Here is a 20,885-nt window from a genome sequence, read left to right on the forward strand (position 1 = left end):
ACAAAATAGGGATGAAGACGTTTGCCCAGTCACAAGCAATTGCCTGCGTTTTCCCATCTCTACAGACTTTCCAAAAGCTCATCCATAGAAATAGAGGCACCCTGTCCCGGGCTTGCTGAAGGTGGTGGAGACACCACCCCTCCATTCCCAAGAGAAGCCAGTGGTCTGAGAAGGCAGAAGACTGCAGGCCAGGCCAGGCCGGGCACAGTGGTGCAGGATTGTGATTCCAGCTACTTGGGAGGCAGAGGCAGGAGGATCACATGTTCCAGACCAGTCTGGGCAAAGCAGAGAGACCCTCACAGTAAAAATTTTAAGAAGGGCTGGGGCCAAAGCTCCGTGATAGAGTGCTTGCCTAGTGTGCACGAGGCCCTGGATTCCAGCCTCAGTAACACCAAAACAAAGATTGGCTTGGAATTCAGCTCTCGGTTCGTCACTTTTCACCTCCATTTCCTCATCTGAAAAATGGGAGCATTCGTGATAAAATCTCCCCTTTAGGAAGAGTCAGGGATTCGTGCAGTTAAGTCTCCCAACACAGTGCCTGGCCCTGCGTGTGCAGCCAAGGGAGGCCCGTGCTGCTGTGGATGGGATGTGCGTGTGGCACTCTCCGCGTGGCGCTGGCACTCAGAAGAGGGGCCAAGAGGTCCCTGGAAAGGATGAGCATGACAAAAGAGCAGAGGCCAGAGAGGCCGGCGGGTCTGGAAGCCATGGAGAGAGAGACCCAAGAGGGCTGCAGCAGGTGGGCTCAGCACCTGTCCTCGATGGAAGGTGGCCATGACATGGGAGGTCAGGTGCTGCCGCTCATCCCTGAGCAAAGCTGCATTCACCAGACCCTCCTCACAGCCCTGCAAGGGGGCACCCAGCCTCACTCCGTAGGGAGGGAAAAGGCTCCAAGGGACCAGTGCCCCTGGGAGTGGGTGGCTGGCTCAAGGAGCAGCAGCCATGGCTACCTCTGTTCCATGCTGTACCCCCCACCCAAACCCACCCCCCAGGCCCTGGGCCCTCAGTCATGTGCGGAGCTCGTGGGGGGCTGCCTCTCAGAACGCCTTATGCTTTCAATGATCATTTGTCTTCGGCAGTGTGTGCCCCGCCTCCACCGCAGCTTGTGAGCCCATCATTCTTCCAAAGGCCAGGAGATGGCATAGGGAGTGCCTGCCGGTGGATCTCTGCCTCTGGGAGGAGAATTTGGTCAAGGTGACCCCAGTGCTGAAGTTTCTAGCAAACCCAAAGAGCCTTCCAGAACTCCCAGGGGATTGAGCAGCTGGGCAGGGGTGCAGGGGGCAGGTGCTCCTCCCAGTCCAGAGCAGCCTCTGCCCCTGCAGCCCCGGGCCTCCAGGCATCGCTGCACCTGTCTTCTGAGGGAACTTGAGTGCAATTGAAATCGCTAACAAAAATGCCACTTCCTGGGCCTCCCCTTCAGGCATGCTGACTGAGGGGGTCTAAGAAAGACCCCAGGGCATTCCAGAGGCTGGGGGCTTGGTAAATTTCCTGCTTCTCATTTTTGTGTTTGAACCCAGTTCACCCCGAGTTGTGGGGACTGCCTGTCTCTTCCCATCTCTTCCTCCTTGGCCTGTGCCACCCTGTCCTGTTTCACTCATTTTTCTCCTTGTTCCAAACCCCAAGTTCATCCCCTTCCCCTGCTCTTCCAGGCACCCTCCATGTGGTTGACAGGGATCCTCAAATGTGCTTGAATCTTCGCAAAATATGTAATGTGTGTGCATTCATTTGCATAAATAGCATAGTGCTGTGAACTTCTGTTTCTCTCTCCACTGGCTTCCATGTTTTTAAGACCTAAATATGTTGCGAAACCTCCATCTCATTCATTGCCTCTGCCTCCTGAGCACCCTGCAGGATTCTGCAGTCTGGGTCTGCTGTGACCCACTCATCCACTTCCCAGGGACGGACATTGGGAACCTCCTAGTGCCACAGGCAACACAGAACCACATTCTTGTACTTTGTTGCTCTCTTAGATCTGATTTCACAGAAGCAAACTGCTGAGTCAAAGATTAGAGTGCAAATAATTCATCACCAACATCATCGGCCACAGCGCAGGTCTCGGTCTGGGAACAGAACTGGGAATGGGATCCTGGGTCACAGGGTAACAGCCTCCTTCATTCCCCTCAGTACCACTCAGTGCTTTCCCAAAGGACTGCACCAGGCTGCACTCCCCCCGGCCATGGGTTCTGGGGCGGATGATTCTGGCTTCATATCCCAGAGCATCAGTCCACAGGAGACACGCTTGGCTGGTGGGTGAGGGTGGATGACAGTCTCTCCCCACAGCTAATAATTATACAGCAGGCATCCTTTGAGGACTCACTGTGTGTCAGCCATTGGACCAAACATTTCACCTGCTTTTGTCCTCACCATGATTCAAGGAGCTATTCATATCCCCATATTACAGATGAGGAGACCAAATCTCAGGTGAAGCTTACCTTGCCAAAGTCATCACCCCTGCCCTTGAACCCAGGTCTCCTGATTTCAAAGCCACTGGGCTCTTTTGCATCCTCACGTACAGTAGTCAGCAGCTTGTCCCCAGGGGAGGAGGGCTTTATCTCAGCCCTCCCTGTACTCTGCTTCTATTGCCACAAACTGAAGACAGACAAAATTGATGACCTTACAGGTCGGAGGCCAGAGGATCACAGAGGGTCTGGCTGAGCTCAGCTCGGGAGTTGACTAGGTTGTGCCCTCCCTGGAGGCTCTGGGGGACCCTGGCCTTGCCTGTCCCAGCCTGTAGAGGCCACCGGCATTCCTTGGCTCCTGGCCCCTCCATCTGGCTGTCCAGCCATCTCATACCATGTCCTTCTGACACTCTCTCCTGCCTGCCTCTTCCATACAGAAGGACCCTGTTGTCACATGAGCCCACTCAGATAACCCACGATGATCTCCTGACCTCAGCGTCCTCTTCTCCCCAGCCCCTGTTCCCTCTGTGCTCTTCATCCCTCCCTACTAGACAGTGGGACAAATCCTCTGTATATGTTCACTGACCCCGAAATTAGTGAACTAGGGACTTCAGGAATCAGGAGCAGGATGTGAACATCTGGGGGACATTGTGGACCTGCCACACCCCCATGTGGTGTCTGGCTGTACTGACCACATGGGCCTGATGCGGGTGCAGCTTCAGCTGGCTCTGGGTGCTGGGCCCAGGCCAGGCTCCTGCCTCTGGCCTTCACCACAGCTGTGTGACCTGGTCCCTGTCAGCTGACACACACTCTGGTCAGATCAGCTTTTGGAGTCTGGACTGTCACGCAGGAGGCCGCTTCCCTAACCTCTCCTTCCCTGAAGCCCTCCCCGTCCATCATCCCTCAGCCAGGATGCTGCGAGATGCTGCCTCTGGAGCATGCTTGTCACAGCGCCACCTACCTGTCACCTCGGAACATGGCACTGCCTGGATCACCTGCGTTGTTTTTCCTCTGCCTCAGGGAGTCCTGCCAGCTCTTCCTCCACATCCTTCCCTTACCCATCCAGCTCTTCAGTCCCCTCCACTGCTCCAGCCTCGGCAGCCTCTTCCCAGAATGGCCTCCGCCTCCTCAGCCCGGTCTCCCAGCCCCGCACAGTGGCCTCAGCTCTTCTCTACCTGGCACCTGCCCACCTCCACGCTTTGCCGCCCTCCTTCCCGTCCCGCCCTGTGCCCAGCCCCTCAGCCTTCTCTTTGGTCTCTGATCCTCCAAGGCCACCCTCAGGTGGGGAATGGAGCTACTCCTCCCCCTGCATGAGGCTTTGCCCCACGTCCCCTCCTCCAGAAGCCCTTGCTGACCCTCCAGCTAACATTGCCTACACCCCGAGTGGCTCTCCACCTGTCACCTGGCTCTGTTCCCTCACGGCCCTCACTGCAGCTGGAAGTCCTTGGAGTATGTCCTTGGAGACTGTGTTCCCCCGGAACAAGAAGTCCATGAGGACAGGGCTAGGGTCTGTCTTGCTCTCTGCAGTGTCTGCAGACCCAGCCCAGCGTCCAACACTTGGGATGCTCAGGAATGAGCGGATGACCTCTCCCATGGGACTTCTCATCCCCACCTCCGCAGCCCCTCCCCAGAGCTCCCCCACCAGGATCTAGAGCCAGCAAAGGAGAAAGGACAGATGTCGGGTCTTGGGAGGGCATCGGGCTGGGTGAAAGCAGCATTATTGCCCAGCTCAGGCTGCGGGGCCTGTTTGACTGATGAACTTGACTCTAGAGGCTAGAGATTCTCTCCCACTCTCAATGGGTGGGGTACAGGCAAGACCCACAGCCAGAGAGAAATGTGCCCATCCCCCATTCAGCAAATCCCAGCCTCTGGCCCTCCCGGGACTCTGGCTTGGGGGGATGCGACGCAGCACTACTGCCCTCTGCAGAGTAGCCCTCCTCTGCTCCCACGCTGGCTGGGGCAGGTCTGCACTGGAAACCCAGCTCAGCACTAACGGGAAGGAGGGGCCTGAGGGGGAGAGGTGAGGAGCGGCTCTCGGGGAGCCTTGGGGGAGCCTGCGCCAGCCTCCAGCGGGCAGAGAAGGGCGGCCGCAAGCTGGGCTCCACAGCAGGAGCCCTCGGGCTGGGGAACAAGAAGGTCCTTTGCTTCCATCACCATTCTGCCAAACAGAATGTCATTTTCTCTCTTGTCTTCGGTGGCAGCGATAAAGCTAAAAAGCAATATCGCTGAGTGAAGTGCCTGAGAGGGATTCTTCCCACGCCCCCGGGGAGCCCGGCAGGCTCTGGCAGAGGAGCTGGGTTCCCATGCTCCCCTCTAAACCCAGGCAGTATTGCAAACCAAACCCAGGCTGTGAAACCAGCTCTCCCCCAAGATGAGAGCCGGGATGTGCCTTATGAAGCAGTGGCTGCTGGGAAGGGGCCCTCCCCGGGGGCACCCACCCCCACCCTGGGCTCCTATGAAAACCCTGGTCCTGCACACCCTGCGAGCGTGTGCACTTCGCTGCACTTGCTTCCCCTGGGAATTGGGCTGGGTGGGGAATGGGGTTCTAACACCAAGCTTTAGGTCCTTCCTACTTTTCTATGCATCCGTTTAATTCTGGAGAAGCCTATTGGGTGACCTCAGGGTCTCAAACTCAGATGTGCACAGGGCCAGGAAGGAAGACACACAGGTGAGGTAGAGTGGGTGTCAGGAAGACGATGAGGAGGAGTGGGGACTGAGGTAGATGGGAGCCTGCTTGCCCTGCCACTCCTCAGTGGGGATCTGGGCCAAGCCTTGCCAGATATTCTTGACATCGAGAGATGCCAAGAACAAGGATTTTTTTTTTTATATATGAAATTTCTCAATTTTCAGAAACTTCTCCAAGCCAAGCAAAATATTCATGAACCAAACTCAGCCCCAGAGCTGGTAATGAATAAGCAACTTCAATGTAGTAGTGCCGCCCTTGGCTTTGAGGGCCAAGAAGGAAGGAGTCCAGGCCAGCTGATATGTTGACCTCAGTTTCCCCGAAGGACCCTCAAGTTGTTGGCCTCATTGGCTGGAAATGAACTTAGGCAGCCACCCCGTCTCTGGGCTCCTACCCTGCTGGGCGCGGGGATTCAAGATGAGCTAGGCCTTCTCCTTCCCCCAGGGACGGAGCCAGGCTGGAACATGGGTGATTCCGGAACTGGGTGGTGCCATGGAGACCAATTCACCACGGCAAAGGGCGGCACAGGAGATTTCACTGGAGGAGCAGGCACGGCTGGCAGGCCACCCGGCCATCCTCAAAGTGGCATTTGCTGTCACATAAACAAACAGGGCCCTGTCTTGGTTACTAGTGTGTCTTGTCTCTCGCCTCTGACTTACGGCAGGTGATACTGTTTCCCATCTATGGAAACAAGACAGGTGTTACTGTAACATGAACACTAACAGCAAGGGTGACAGCTGTTCTCAGGCGCCCGCTCTGTGTGCACCAAGGGCCCGCGTGTACGTGGCTCACTTAATCCTCTGCACGCCCGACTGGGGTGGCTCACGTGGTTGTGCCCTTTTCACAGATGATCAAGTTTGAGTCCCTTTCCCAGCTGAGTGGCTCCAGAAACCTGTGTTTTTGACCCATTCACCTGAGCTTTTCCTCCTCCGCATTTTGGCTACTTGGGACTAGGTAATTCCCTGTTGTAGGGGCTCTCATGGTCCCACATTTAACAGCATCCCTGGCCTCTACCTATAGGACATCATTAGCATTCCCCAGTTTTGACAGTCAAAAATGCCTCCAGGCATTGGCACTTGTCCCCTGGGGACAGAGCGAGCCCTAGTTGAGAACCTCAGGCCTGTACTAAACTGCCTTTCCAAGCTAAATAATCCCCCCCCCCAAAAAAAACAACCTGGGTTAGTTTAAGATAAAGTGTTAAGTAAATAACAGCACAGGTTTGGCCCAACCATCTACCAGGAGGTCAGCTCCTCGGGTTGGGGACCACCTCTGATCCTGTGCACTGCTGCTGGGTGTCAGGGGCCTAAGCCCTGAGGTGCACAGTGTCGCTCCATACAGTTGAACTCAGGAGCACTGGAACACTGAGCCACATCCCCAGCCTTATTTTGCATTTTATTTAGAGGCAGGGTCTCACTGAGTTACTTAGCACCTCACTTTTGCTGAGGCTGGCTTTGAACTGGCGATCTTCCTGCCTCAGCCTCCCGAGCCGCTGGGATTCCGGGCGTGCACTCTGTACCTTTCTAAGGCATTCATGAGATGGATATGGAGAAACTAGTCGGGAGATGCTGAGTGATAATGTTGCTATTTTCACTATTAAGTGAACATCTTATAACAAAGTGTCCTCAGCTAGGCGCTGGAGCTACAAGCATTTATTTGTCACAGTTCTGGAGGCTGGAAGTCCAAGAAGGAGGTGCCAGCAAAGGGGATTCTGGTGAGGACCCTCTTCCGAGTTGCAGAGTGACTTCTTACTGTGTCCTTAAGAGGTGAGACAGCACTCTGGTGTCCCCTGGGAAGGACATCCTAGGACCCCACTTCCAGGTCCTCATCAGCCCTGGTACCTGGTACCTCCCAGAGTCGCCGTCCTCCGCCCACCCCACTGCCCTTAGTGCTTCCGCCTGTGCTCAGCGCTGGACTTTGAGTCCCGCCCCCTCCATGAGGCGGGGCTCAGACGCACTGGGGGTCACCAAGGGTCTCTCCTCCCTTCTCCCCCCAGGCCCTAGAGGGATGTGAAGGCCCAAAATGACCCTGCTACCGGGAGACAATTCTGATTACGACTACAGCGCCCTGAGCTGCACCTCGGACGCCTCCTTCCACCCGGCCTTCTTCCCGCAGAGCCAGTCCCTCAAGGGCGTGTTCTACCGGCGCGCCCAGCGGCTGCGGCCACAGGATGGCCCCTGCCCGGGCAGCCCCGCGGGGGACCGCCGCCGCCGGATCATCATCAACGTGGGCGGCATCAAGTACTCGCTGCCCTGGACGACGCTGGACCAGTTCCCGCTGACGCGGCTGGGCCAGCTCAAGGCCTGCACCAACTTCGACGACATCCTCAACGTGTGCGACGACTACGACGTGACCTGCAACGAGTTCTTCTTCGACCGCAACCCGGGGGCCTTCGGCACCATCCTCACCTTCCTGCGGGCGGGCAAGCTGCGGCTGCTGCGGGAGATGTGCGCGCTCTCCTTCCAGGAGGAGCTGCTGTACTGGGGCATCGCCGAGGACCACCTCGACGGCTGCTGCCGCCGCCGCTACCTGCAGAAGATCGAGGAGTTCGCCGAGATGGTGGAGCAGGAGGACGAGGAGGACCCGCTGGACAGCGAGGGCCGCGACAGCGAGGGCCCCGCCAGGGCCGAGGGCCGCCTGGGCCGCTGCATGCGGAGGCTGCGCGACATGGTGGAGAGGCCCCACTCGGGGCTGCCCGGCAAGGTGTTCGCCTGCCTGTCGGTGCTCTTTGTCACCGTCACCGCGGTCAACCTCTCCGTCAGCACCTTGCCCAGCCTGAGGGAGGAGGAGGAGCAGGTAAGACTGGCCACGGCGAGGGAGGGGGTGGAGGACTGGAGGCAGAGCTGTGTCCTGCGCCACTCTGCCCCCTGCAGTCCACTGTCCCTCCTGCCAGCATCCCCAGTCCCTCCTGACATCCTGCCACTTGTACCGTGTGTGCGTGGAGCTGCTTGCCCTCCCTGTAATACCAGCCAGGGCCAGCAGCCATGGCTACCCTGGTCCCTGCTGTGTCCCCCCCCCCCATCCCACAGTGTCTAGAACCGTGTGCAGCACAGATGAGGAACCCGGCCACTGTGGTTGAATGCGTGAGTGAGCAAATCCACAGGTGACGTGGTGACGTCCCTGCCCCGAGCTAAGCCCATCATGTGTTTCATCAAAACTCACCTCACCTACTCGAGTCCTTTCTCAGCCCTCCTAATTCCTTGGCATAGCGGTAGCCCAGACGGATTTTCTGAGTCTTTAAAATAATTTTTATTGTTAGGCATATGTGTCTATGCATGTCCCCAGATGGTGAGGGTGTCTTGTGTTAAATAGGAGAATGCGTGTATTTACATGACATCACACCACTGTGCGTGCCATTCTAAGGCTCCCAGAGACAGAGCAGTCTCAGGGGCCCGCAGTGGGACGGTGGCTCAGCCTCCATCTGATCTTCTCTGCGGATCCTCCAGTAACCCCGTGGGGGAAGTGTCCCCACTCCCACTTGGCAGGGGAGGACACGGAGGCAGGCCCAGCAGCTGCCAAGCCCAGGTTGACTGAGCCACAGTCTGTGTTCTTACATGTGCACCCACACAGCAGCCTGGGACCCGGGAGAACCCCAGAGAAGCTGTGATCGGCCTGCGAGATTTCCGAACAATTTCACTCGGCTGCCCACATTCAAAAGTAACATGTTTTCCAAATAACGATGGGCACTCTTAACTTCTAAAAATTATAAGGTCAGGGGTTGGAAACCTGGCTCAGTGGTACAGCATTTGCCTAGCCTGTGCAAGGCCCTGGGTCTGATCCTTAGCACCGCAAAATAACATGGAAATGGGAAGGTCAGGCGCCCTGGCCTGGGGTTCATTAGGGCAGCTCTTGGTGGAGTTCCCAGGGGACGTCCTCCCCAGTCAGGCCCCCTGTGCCTGGGTCCCGTGGGCCTTTGACTTGTGATCCCTTCCCTACACATGGAGGTTCTGAGACCAGAAGGTCTCAGACAGGCACAAAATGTATAGGTATTTGAGAAATAGGTCTGGTGGTGTGAACTGAACATAAATATGCCAGCTGGCATTTACTAAGCGCTGACTGCATACCCTGCATGTGCTAAGTGTCTTACATGCAGTGTCTAACAACATCAGAAGTTCTCTCCCTGAGAAGATTTTCCCACATACGGATACTGTGGAGAAAGTAGCAATAGCTATTGCATTTACAACACATGGAAGGTTGTTGCACTTTGAAGTTTTTCAAATATATTTGAAAATATATGTATTTTTCAATATATTGAATTTTTAAAGGGTATTAAGAAAATAGCACCATACCAAAAAATTACCTTTTTTTTGTTTGTTTGTTTGTTTTCCTGTACTACAGATTGAACTCAGGGTGCTTCGATACTGAGCTACACCTCCAAGCCTTTTTTTATTTTGAGACAGTCTTGTTACATTGCTGAGCCTTGCAATCCTTCTGCCTCAGCCTCATGAGTAACTAGGATTACAGGCTCATGCCACCAGGCCCAGCCAAAATTAAGTTTTTTCTTTCTTTCAAAATTAACGTTTGATAAGCTTAGGGAACAGGGACAGAAAAGACAGTGCTAGAGCCAGAAGGCCTGAATTTGAGTCCCATTTTTACACTCTGGCTGTGCAAGAGTAGGCAGGATACTAAACCTCTCTGTGCCCCAGTTTCTTCACCTACCCATGGGGGTATGAATAGGCCTACCTACCTGGTAGTGTTGCCAGGACTCCGTGAGCAAGCCTATGTGGAGTGATTGGAATGGTGCCTGGTGCACAAGTGAGCCAGAGGTAGTGACTATAAGGATTTACACACACCTGCCAGAGGCAGGGGTCTCACCATGTGAAACCTATCCCTGTTGGAACCCAGTTCCAACAACTTTGATCCCAGTTTTAACAGGAAAATAGTAATAAAGCCACTGCTTTATTCAACTTCTGATATTGAATTTTTAAAAATAATTTCTGGCTTTTTTTTTTCATGATTCAGAGAAAGTGCTGTTCTCCAATTTCATTTCGGGGGCCCTCTGTACGCAGGCTCTGCAGGGAGGGTAGGGTGGCCAGGACAAGGCCTCCCACTCACCCCTGTGACCCATAAGTGTGAGGCACATGCTGGGGGCTCTGTGTGAGAGGCCCCCGGGTCTCTGGGGTTATTCCGAGGAGATGTGCTCACGGAAGGCCTCCTGGAGGAGGGGGCTTCCTGCCTCAGAGGACTGAGACCTGAAGGCCCTGCCAAATATGGCTCCCATCTCCAGCCAGAGAAAACTAACAGCCAGACTTGGAGACCCTGGCCTGGCCAAGGACCCACACAGAGTCACTGGACAGAGACACACCTTTCCTCTCGGCCAAAGGCCCCTTTGCAGAGGAGCCCAGTCCTCTGAGGACGGTCTGCTGTCCAGTTATATTGCAGGCCGGGGCCTAAGCTGACGCCTTCGTGTTACTATGGCCCATGAAGTAGTTTTCTGTATTGTGTTGTCACCACACTGAAGTCAGCAACAGCCGTCTCCAGATGTCACATAAAACTGCAGATTCCCAGCTTCTCCTGAGAGCTTCAGGGAGGCAGCCTGAGCCTGACCCCCCCCCCCCCCGGGGAAGAGAAAGGGGCTCTGCAGTGGGCCCAGCCCACTTCTTTCACCTGCCTGGGCCCTGATGGCTGAGGGCTTCCACCGCTGTCTAAACGGCAGCCCAGTCTTCTTCTGTTCATTCCTGTAATCACCACGTATTAAACACCTGCTGTATGCTGACCTGTCCAGGCACTGGGTCCAGGCAGTGAGCCGCGTGTACAGATGGCCCTGCCTGGTGGGGTGGGGGGGAGTGGGGTGGGGGTGAGGGGGAGGTAGGGTGGGGGTGGGGTATGCTGGCAGGGAAGACACATGTAAATAAGCAACTTAGAAAGCCTTTGAGAAGGTTTTGAGCACTGTCAACCAAAGGGACAGAGTGAGGGGACTGGATGCAGGAAAAGGGGCGCTGCCTAGAGGGGATCACAGAAGGTCTCCAGAGGAGGTGACAGCTGGGACACAGCCTGGAGGAGAGAGCAGGTGTTCTGGGAAGGAGGAAAGAAGTCACAGGCCAGGCTGGAGGGTGACCCAGGTGTTAGGGGAGCCAGCAGGGGGCCTGGGAGGTGCACAGGTGTCGGGAGGGAGGGCAGAGTGGGGAGTCAGGAGGAGATGGAGAGGCAGCGGTGGGCTCCGCGAGGACTCTCACTGTTCCTCTGAGCCATGAAGGTGCCCTGCAGAGGAGGGACAGGGACCCAACTCATGTTCTCAGGCGCCTCCTAGGTACCTGCAGGGATGGGAGAGCCCAGAGAGGAGGTGACTGCAGCTGTCCTGGTGAGGGAGGGCGGAGGCTCGGCCAGAGGGCTATGGACAGAGAGCAGCAGTCTATTTCCAACACTCCTTTATCTCAAGAGCCAGAGAGATTTCCAAAGACACAATGAGTCGGGGCACCAAGCCATAAGGGACAAGAGAGACCGCTGGCAGCGAGCCAGGGGTCAGGGCGGAGGAGAGAGAGACCTGGGGGGAACAGAGCTAGAGGGGCCTAGGCCAGAGCACACGGAGAAGCAGGTGGGCACCCGCCGTGTGCAGGGCAGAGCTCCGGCCCTCCCTGGCGGGGGCTGACCCCTGGCTCTCCCCAGGGCCAGTGCTCCCAGATGTGCCGCAACGTCTTCATCGTGGAGTCGGTGTGCGTGGGCTGGTTCTCCCTCGAGTTCCTCCTGCGGTTCATCCAGGCGCCCAGCAAGTTCGCCTTCCTGCGCAGCCCGCTGACACTCATCGACCTGGTGGCCATCCTGCCCTACTACGTCACGCTGCTGGTGGACGGCGCCGCCTCGGGCCGCCGCAAGCCGGGCGCCGGCAACAGCTACCTGGACAAGGTGGGGCTGGTGCTGCGCGTGCTGCGGGCGCTGCGCATCCTGTACGTGATGCGCCTGGCGCGCCACTCGCTGGGGCTGCAGACGCTGGGGCTCACGGCCCGCCGCTGCACCCGCGAGTTCGGGCTGCTGCTGCTCTTCCTGTGCGTGGCCATCGCCCTCTTCGCCCCGCTCCTCTATGTCATCGAGAACGAGATGGCCGACAGCCCCGAGTTCACCAGCATCCCCGCCTGCTACTGGTGGGCAGTCATCACCATGACGACTGTGGGCTACGGAGACATGGTGCCCAGGAGCACCCCGGGCCAGGTGGTGGCGCTGAGCAGCATCCTCAGCGGCATCCTGCTCATGGCCTTCCCGGTGACGTCCATCTTCCACACCTTCTCCCGCTCCTACCTGGAGCTCAAGCAGGAGCAGGAGAGGGTGATGTTCCGCAGGGCCCAGTTCCTCATCAAAACCAAGTCGCAGCTGAGCGGCATGTCCCAGGACAGTGACATCTTGTTCGGAAGTGCCTCCTCGGACACCAGAGACAACAACTGAGCCCAGAGGACACCCTGCCCGCCTGCCACCGCACCTCTGCACTCCAGCCATCCGCCGCAGAAGCCTCCAGAGAGACATGGCGTCCAGTATGGCCCGGACCTGCCCCAAGAAGGACATCCCCCACGTGGCAGAGGGTCCCTGCCCTCTGCTCCACAGTGAGAGGGAAGCTGCTCACGCCCCAGCGTCCAGCCACGGCTGCCCCGGTCTGTTCCCCTGCCGGGAGGCGGCTCCTCCTGCCCACCATGTAAATAACGCCCAGCAAAACCGCTTCCAAGGTGCCTGGAAGAGAGGACAAGCAACCGCAGCACGTCTGTCCTCGGTGCGGAGCGTGTCCAGGGACAGGGAACCGGTGACAGAAAGGAACGCCTCCCCCCAGGCTCCCCTTGAAAGAGGGAGCAAAGCCCACAGGGGCACCCGAAGTAAAAGGGCCGTTGGCCGGGGTGGCTCAGCTGTGGGGTTGGAGGAGACAAGGGCCCCTGGGGACACGGTGGTCCCTGCACTGTCCCTGCTTCTCCTGACCCAGGCTGGTCCTTTTTGCCCTTTTCCCTCCTTCCCCCTCCTCTTTTTCCCCCTTGAGGCCTGTTTCTCAAACACAGTCCCCAAGGCACTCCTAGCAGTTGACAGGACACACAGGGGCCCGATGGCCCTGCTGACCCCAGAGGGGAAGTGGCTTCATGCTCTGTCTAACCCGTAGTGTGGTCTTTTCACTCCACGTGTGTGTTAGTATCATGAAAAATAAATGCCCGACGCCACCTCCCTGGATCCTCACAAACATGAGGTGGGTGGGTGTTTTGGGCTGGTGGCCCACGGCTCTGGGCAGCCGGAGAAGCACACTGAAGCCCCCAAAGGCCCTCCTGTGGCCCCAGAGCCCTCCAGAGCACCCGCCTGAGCCAGACGGCTCCCTGAGCTCAGGTTGTGTAGATGACGCACACAGAGAGGGCGCCAGGCCCGCCTAGAAGGTTCCCCGCAGCTCCCAGGACCCGAGCCGTGGCGCCTCATCGGCATCTGGAAGGAGCTTCACACCCACGTCACACCCCCAAACTGCCCCCTCGCGGGTACAGCAGCATCACCTTCTTCTCCATCCTACACGCCAGAGGCCCTGCCACCGTCCCCACCCCAGCCCGGCAGCAGGAAGCACACTCGGGAAACGAGCCTGGGGGTGAGGCCGCCCTGCCCACGCCCTGGCGACTGTCCATTGCACAGGGATAAAGCAGCGCCCTGGGCCCCTGGCCCTGTCCTCTCGGATCCTCCCCGACCTCCTCCTGCGTGGCTCTTTCCACCGGCCTCTCCCGTCTGCTCTTCAGACACACCCAGCCGTCCCCTCGGCCCTCAGCCTGCAGGTCCCGCTGACAGGAGCGCCCTTCCTGCCACCTCCCAGGGAGGCTTCCCTGACCCGACTGTCCCCAGAACCCAGGCCAGCGCCCCCCACTCCCCTGGTCCTGCTACTTAGCCATGGTCACTGCCAACGGGCAGGGACTCGGCCACATGGCTCGGCCTGGTCCTGGCGCCTCTGCAGGGGGGGCTGAGCGGGCTCGTGCACATTCCTGGGAACAGTGAAGGGAACAGAAGAGAGGCCCGAAGCCCCGAGAGGCACTTGGTTCCAGTACTTGTTTTTAATGTTGGGGGTTGGCTCCTCGGAGCGCCTCTCTCCATGCCTTTCCCGTTCTCTCCTCTGCTCCTTCTCCCCCTCCCTCCCTTTCTCTCTCCTTCCCTCCCTCTCTCCCACCCCCCAGAGCCCCACTATCTCAGCACGGTGCCCCCGTGGTGAGGCAGAGTGGAAATACCATCTGAGTCACGAGAGCCTCATTAATGGCTCTCCTGACACCTGCTTCCAGTGACTCACGTCGCAGAGTAAGTTTTTTAACTAATTAGCTCTACCTTCCCAGGCCCGGGGGGTGTCACCATGATCAGCCGCTGCCATCCCCAGGATAGCACCTCAGAGTTATGGGATGACCTTTTTCCCCCTTGAATGTACCAGTGAGGTACAGAGGCGATTGGAAATGCCAAGCAGATGGTATCAGAGGGAGCCCTGCGCCAGCAGCCAGGGGGACACGCGCCTGGGTGCAGGAGGGAGCCCTAAACGGAGCGTGCTGGGAGGGAGGGCTCATGTCCCCCACAAGCCCAGAGCTGGGGGTATGGAGAGGAGACTGGGGTCACATTGGTCAGGATTTCTGACCTCATCTTGTAGATTCTGCTCTGTCCTCATGACCAAGGCCAAGGTGTGGCAGCCTCCATCCAAGACCTCAGCTCGGGCAGACGGACTCTCAGCCCCAACCCTCCCGGGAAGTGGGCCCTGGACCCTATTAGGAAAAAGGGAACCTCAGGAAGCCTAGCCCTCTGCTTCGGGTTCAGTTTTAAAAGCTTCAAGCTTTCCTGCCCGTTTTTAGCAGGGGAACCATGTTTCCTGGAGAAGCTGGGGACAGCCCTGTTGTAGGTCAGTCTGAAGCAGAGGGCAGGTTCCCTCCCCTCTCCCTGGGGCCTCCCGGTGACGGTGACCGTGACCGGGGCTCAGACAAGGAGCGCTCTCGGCTCCGGGCAGAGGGGCACCCCAGGCCTTCCACACCGGTGCCATTGTCTGGGTCACGTGGTCATCCCTGATCCGTGACCTAGCTGGGCCTTCTCGAGACCCGTGGTGGGCCACCGGGAAGGCCGATGACAGTGCAGATTCCCAGGCTCCCTCTGAGCAGGACCAGGACCAGGGTGGGGCCAGCCGGGCGCTTGCCTCTGGCACAGAATTTAAGGGGCAGCCAGAAGACTCAGCCATCAGGATGAGCGGCATTTTAATGCACTATTCCCAAGGATTCAAACAGTGTCCCGGATCACAGTGAATAAAGTACGAGATTCTAAATGAAAACAGGGTCTGTCTGTCCTTTCCTGCCTCGGCCTCACCTGCCTCACTCCGGTTCCTGCGCCCTGCTCTGCTCTGCTCGCGGAGGACAGGTCTCCCAGGAAGCGTGGGGCCACTGACCACCTAACCCCATGGCCACTGCAGGTCCGTGGCCACCCCACCAAGGGCATTGGGATGGGCCCAGCACCCTCCTTCTGCAGCGAGCATCTGAGGCCAGGCCCCTGTCTTTGCGGGGACCAAACAGTGATGGGGGGAGAGAGAGAGAGAGAGAGAGAGAGAGAGAGAGAGAGAGAGAGCGCGCGCACGTGGTTGAAGAGAACAATCTGTGATGGGCACTCGGGTGACCTGGCGGAGAGTGACGGGGCCACAGGAGGTGGAGGAGAGCCTCTTAAGCCGGTGGGCTCAGGGAAAGGCTTGCCCAGAGGTGACATTTAATGGGGACCTGGAGGAGGGGGAGGGGCGCAGCGGGACAGCAGTACCAAGAGCGATGTCCCACCGGCACTGGAGGGGGCCAGGGCCAGAGAATCGTCCCCTGCTGGGACCCCTACCAGGGACCGAGCCAGGCCCTGTGGTCCAGCGGGGGCAAAGCAAACAACCCCAAAGCAGAGCTGGCCTCGCCCCTGCCCTACAGCTGCCGGCAATTTGTGAAAAAAAGGAAAAACATATTCCCACACGGGCAGGTGACAGGGGACGCAGAGATCATTCTTACTCATGTTACCGTTTGCTGAAATGGCCTCACGTCTGTTTTCCTCTTGAGAAGAGTCACGGTCACCTCCCGACTCGGTCACCCTTGCCTCGCTGGCCTCCCTCCCCTCTCCCCGACGGGCCTCGTTGGTGGGATGTGACTGTGGCTGGCCCTCAGGTCTGCGTCCTCTCCCTGCGCCCCCCACAGCCTGTTCACCCCGCCGCCGAGGGACCTGTCTCCAGCACAGCAGCGGTCTGTGTCCACTCTATTCTGAAGCCTGACTGTTCCTCCCAGGGCACAGGAAAGGACTCGCCTGGAGTGTGCCTGTCACATGCCACCCCCACACAGAGCCACACCCCACCACCTCCTGGATCACCCTGAAGCCACCGTCCAGCTGCCCTGGTCATCCCGGGGCCAGGTACCAAGAAGCTAGAGACCATCCCTGTGCCCAGGCCCCCGAGATTGTCCAGGCCTGCGGGTCCTCGGCCTGGTGGCCCCCCCGCCACGCCCTCCCCCCAGTGAAGGCTCCTGGCCAGGCCCCCAGCCCCTCCGCCCTGCTAACTGCCCCTGGTGTCTCCCTGAGTGTCCCCTCCCTCTTGGGAACTCGGTGGCAAGCTGCCTGCTCCCTGGCGCTTGTCTCTTGACCTGCTGGGCTCGCCATCCTTGAAGAGCGACTCAACCTGTCTTCCCCCTTCTCTAAACCCTACTGCCCAGTGACACATGGTCTCTGTCCCCACTCACGGTCAGCTTCATGTGGGCAGGGACCCTCCCAGCGGTGCCCCACCACGGTGCCAGCCTGGCACCATGCACGCAGTAGATGCTCAGTGAATATCTGCTGGACAAATGGGTCAGTGAGTCCCTCACTTCTGTACCAAGCCCTGCAACACACACTCACACACTCACACTCACACACACACTCACACACTCACACACTCACACACACACTCACACACTCACACACTCACACACTCACACACACACTCACACACTCTCACACACACTCACACACACACTCACACACTCTCACACACTCACACTCACACACTCACACACTGACACACACACACTCACACACTCACACACTCACACACTCACACACACTCACACTCACACACTCACACACTCACACACTCACACACACACTCACACACACTCACACACTCACACTCACACACACTCACACTCACACTCACACACTCACACTCACACTCACACACACACACTCACACACTCACACACACACTCACACACTCACACACACACTCACACTCACACACACACACTCACACACACACACCATATTGACACCACAGTCGTGCTGCGCAGCCAGCCCCCACCCCAAGTCACCCAATGATTTCTGCTTGGAAACGACCTCCATCGTGAGCAGCTGGCCTCGTCCACAGCCGCCATTCCAAGTTGAAGGGCTGGGAGGGTGCTGTGGGCCGGCGCTTGCAGCCATAAAACAGCCCGAAGCTTTGGGTTTGGGTCTTTTTTTCCATTTTCTTTTCAGAAAAGTACAGACTGTTTACCCAAATGACCTGTAAACACCAGCTCACTTTGTTGAAAAAGATTTAAAGTCACGGACTCTCCTTGCTTTAAAAAGAAAAAAAAATGACAGGACTATGCTCTGGGCCTAGGCTCCGTCACGATAGGCCCCTGGGATCCAAAAACGAAGTTCTCAGACTCATTCTTAATAACGAATCCTTCTAACTGGGACCAGAATGGCTGCTGCACGGACAGCTGTGCACTGTCCCCGAAGAGGATCAGAAGTTCAAGGGTCTTTTGCCGTTGGCATGACAACTGAGCTGCAGGGACAGTCCCCCAAGGCACCTGAGGACTGGGGACGGTCTCAGGGACGAGGAGGCCCTGCCCCACCCCTGCTGCACTCAATCCTGTCCCACGGGGCTGCTGGGGGGTGTTTTGCTCTCTTCAGGGGACAGATCCGGAGCCCCCACTGAAAGAAGATGAGCAAAGTTCTGTGGCCAGGAGCGACAGGGGGTGTGCCCCTCAGTCCCCTGCTTCCCGAGGCCTGGGCAGCGTTGGCCAGAACCGCAGGCAGGGCTGGGGCGGCAGTGGGGGCTCCCGAGCAGGGCCAGTGTCCCCATCACTGAGCTCCAAGCACTGCTGCACACGCCTGGTGCTTGGGGACAGACAGGCTGGTTGTCAGATGAAGGCAGCTCCCCTTCGTCCCCACCACAGGGTCCCTGCTGGCCCAGTTTCAACGTGCCCAGTCTCAGGGTCGGCACCGACAGCAGTGACCCATCGCCCTTTGCCAGGGAGTCCTGGGAAGGGCGTGCGACCCTGTCCAGGCCGGTGAGCTCCCTGGGGGGCTGGGGACCCCTGGAGGAGGAGCCCTTCCCCTGCTGGCCCTGTAAGCACGGAGGGAGGACGCAGGCAGAGGGTGCTGGGGCGTCCTGCCTGGTGGCCCTGCCCGGCAGGGAGGAGGTGCCTGAGGTGACATGGTGACAGGGTGGCCCACAGCTGGCTGGTGGGGAGAGGCGCTCAGGTTTCTGCTGAGCACGCGTCCTCAGCAAATAGCCCACCTGAGCCCACGTCAGCCACGGCCCCGGGGGCCAGGCTGAGAGGGGCCCTGGAGCCCGGGGGACACGTAGTGACCAAGGGTGGCAGTTCTGAAAGACGCAAGGCCTGCTGTGCTGCTGAGCCCACCGGGGGCTGCCCCCTGCAGACGGCAGCGGTCTCTGAGTTTAGTCACCGCTTGTGAGGGTGGCCTCCACCCGCCTGCCCAGCACAGGAGGGCTCCCCGGGGTCTAGGTAGCATCTAGCGCAAGGCTAAGCCATGCCCGGAAGACCAGGAAGAGGTGGCCACACTGCCCCGAGCCGGCCTCCTCTGCTCACAGCCAGACCTTGCCGGGGCTGCGCGTCCCACCCCCAGGTCACGGGTGGGGAAACTGAGGCACGAGAGGCAGCTGGGGTGGGCAGCCCAGCTTTCGGCCTCCAATCCGAGCACTGTTTGCAAGACCCATGTCACAGAGGAGGAGCCACCTGGCCACCCGGGCACAACACCAACGCCCTAGGCTTCCTAGCTCCAGGATCCGTGCTGGCCCACGGGGACAGAAATCCAGGGGCCCACCAACCACCCACCTTACCTATGCCCCAGCTTTGTCCAGGCACACTGGCCCTGAACACAGACTGATTTCTCAGCCTCCTTTGCAGCAAGATGCGACAAGATGAGTACATTTTGGCCAGAAAGATGCAAGCAAAGCCTTGTAGGGGATTTTGAGAAGGCTCCTCTAAAAGGGAGAAAATGACCCATCTCTTCTTGTTGTTACTGGAACATAGATGTGATTGGCGGATCTCTAACATCCCTATTGAACCATGAGGTGACCATGAGGACAAAAGCCAAGGGCTAAGGGTGGTAGAACAGGAACAGAGAGGCCCAAGTCTTAGAGCTGCCACAGCCCTGGATTCCTTCCTTGGAATGGATGCTGGGATTTTCACAGAACCAATCAGCAAAATCACCCTTCCTCTCTCTCAGGATATAAATCCAAGTGGTGTGGAGACGGGAGCCTGAGAATGGAGCTAACACAGAGGAATCACTCAAGGGACAGAGAGAAAAAAGCCAGGTTCTAATGACAATAAACACCTAGATCCAGCATTGCCTGAAATCCACCCCTTCCCTGGACTTCTCATTCATATGATCCAAAAAAAATTGTCTTTTCACTTAAATGAGTGGGGGCTGAGGTTCTGCTGAGTTTTTGCTGACTGATGCACCCTTGAACCTGAACTAGAAGTCCAGGAAGGGCCCTGTGAACTTCAGCGTCTGTCTGTTTGGCCTATCAGAAGCCCTTAATGATAAATATCTTACAGATGGATCCGTCTCACAGGTCCAAGGCACCTGTCTTTAGAAGGATCGATCCTCAATCCCTTCTCGACCACACTGAACAGGCACGTGCTGTCGTGAGCAAGACAACCTGGAGAGCGCGCAGAGGGTGTTGCACGTTCCAGGACAAACAGGAGGCACCTGGGCTTTGGAGCCAGAGAATCTGGGGTTTGGTTCCCCGACAACTCACTGCCCTGAGCCTCCCTGAACTTCGGGCTCTTCCTCTGTAGGAAAGGAACACCATTGCCCGCCCCACCAGGTGCCGGGAAGGTGAAAAGCAAAGAGAGGATGAACACAAAGGCAGACTCGGGTCTCTAGTAGGTGCTCAATAAAGGGCACTGTGGTCACCCTGGCTGATTACTCCATAGGACTCCGCAGCCACCACGGAAGGGGTCGGACCAAGTAACAGCATACATACATACTGAACGGCCCCGCTTCAGCCTTGTTTTTCTTGCATTTCAAGGGACCTTCACACAGTCCTCGCCGCCTGCCTGGCTGCTGCTAATTACAAATGCATTTTCGCACTTGGTCGCAACAGACTTGGCAGGACCGCGGCTGGAGATCTGTTCATTAGCAGTTAGATAACGAACACGGGACGGGACGTCGTCACTGACTGCTCAGCCTCCCCCACTGTGCAGCCAGACCCTGAGGCCCTGGGGCACTGCCCACTGAGATGCACAGCCCTGGCCACTGGAGAAGGTGGACGACAGGCTTCCACTCTGCTACAGGTCAGGGGGCCAGGGGGCCCCCTCCACCACTCACTAGCTGGGTGGCCTCAGGCTGGTTACTTGACTTCTCTGAGCACTGTTCTTCTCAGCTGGAAAATGGAGATGATGAGGGCACTTGCCTCCAAGGGCTGTTGGGGATGGAATGGGGACCAAATGAGGCAAGGCAGTCAAAGCTGGAAAAGAAGTATGTTCTTCCTTAAGCCATTGCATTAGGTAGAACCACTGTGTTCCCAGATCAGAAAACCCAACTCAAACTGACTTGTGGGGAAAGAACGCTGTGGTGAGGGAGATGGTTGGGAGACAGGATATTTAGAGGTTCTCAGACTGAAA

At 57.8% G+C, this 20,885-nt stretch overlaps 1 protein-coding gene across 1 annotated transcript; it reads left to right on the forward strand.

Moving 5' to 3' along the window:
* The first annotated feature begins 7,098 nt into the window (after positions 1 to 7,098).
* Kcng1 (potassium voltage-gated channel modifier subfamily G member 1) lies at positions 7,099 to 12,453 on the forward strand. Its single transcript, XM_076849178.2, has 2 exons — positions 7,099 to 7,872; positions 11,683 to 12,453. Exons 1-2 carry the CDS (start codon positions 7,099 to 7,101, stop codon positions 12,451 to 12,453), a joined length of 1,545 nt encoding a protein of 514 aa, XP_076705293.1.
* Positions 12,454 to 20,885: the final 8,432 nt, after the last annotated feature.

This window comes from Callospermophilus lateralis, chromosome 3 (genome assembly GCF_048772815.1).
Source record: "Callospermophilus lateralis isolate mCalLat2 chromosome 3, mCalLat2.hap1, whole genome shotgun sequence".
Lineage (NCBI taxonomy): Eukaryota > Metazoa > Chordata > Mammalia > Rodentia > Sciuridae > Callospermophilus > Callospermophilus lateralis.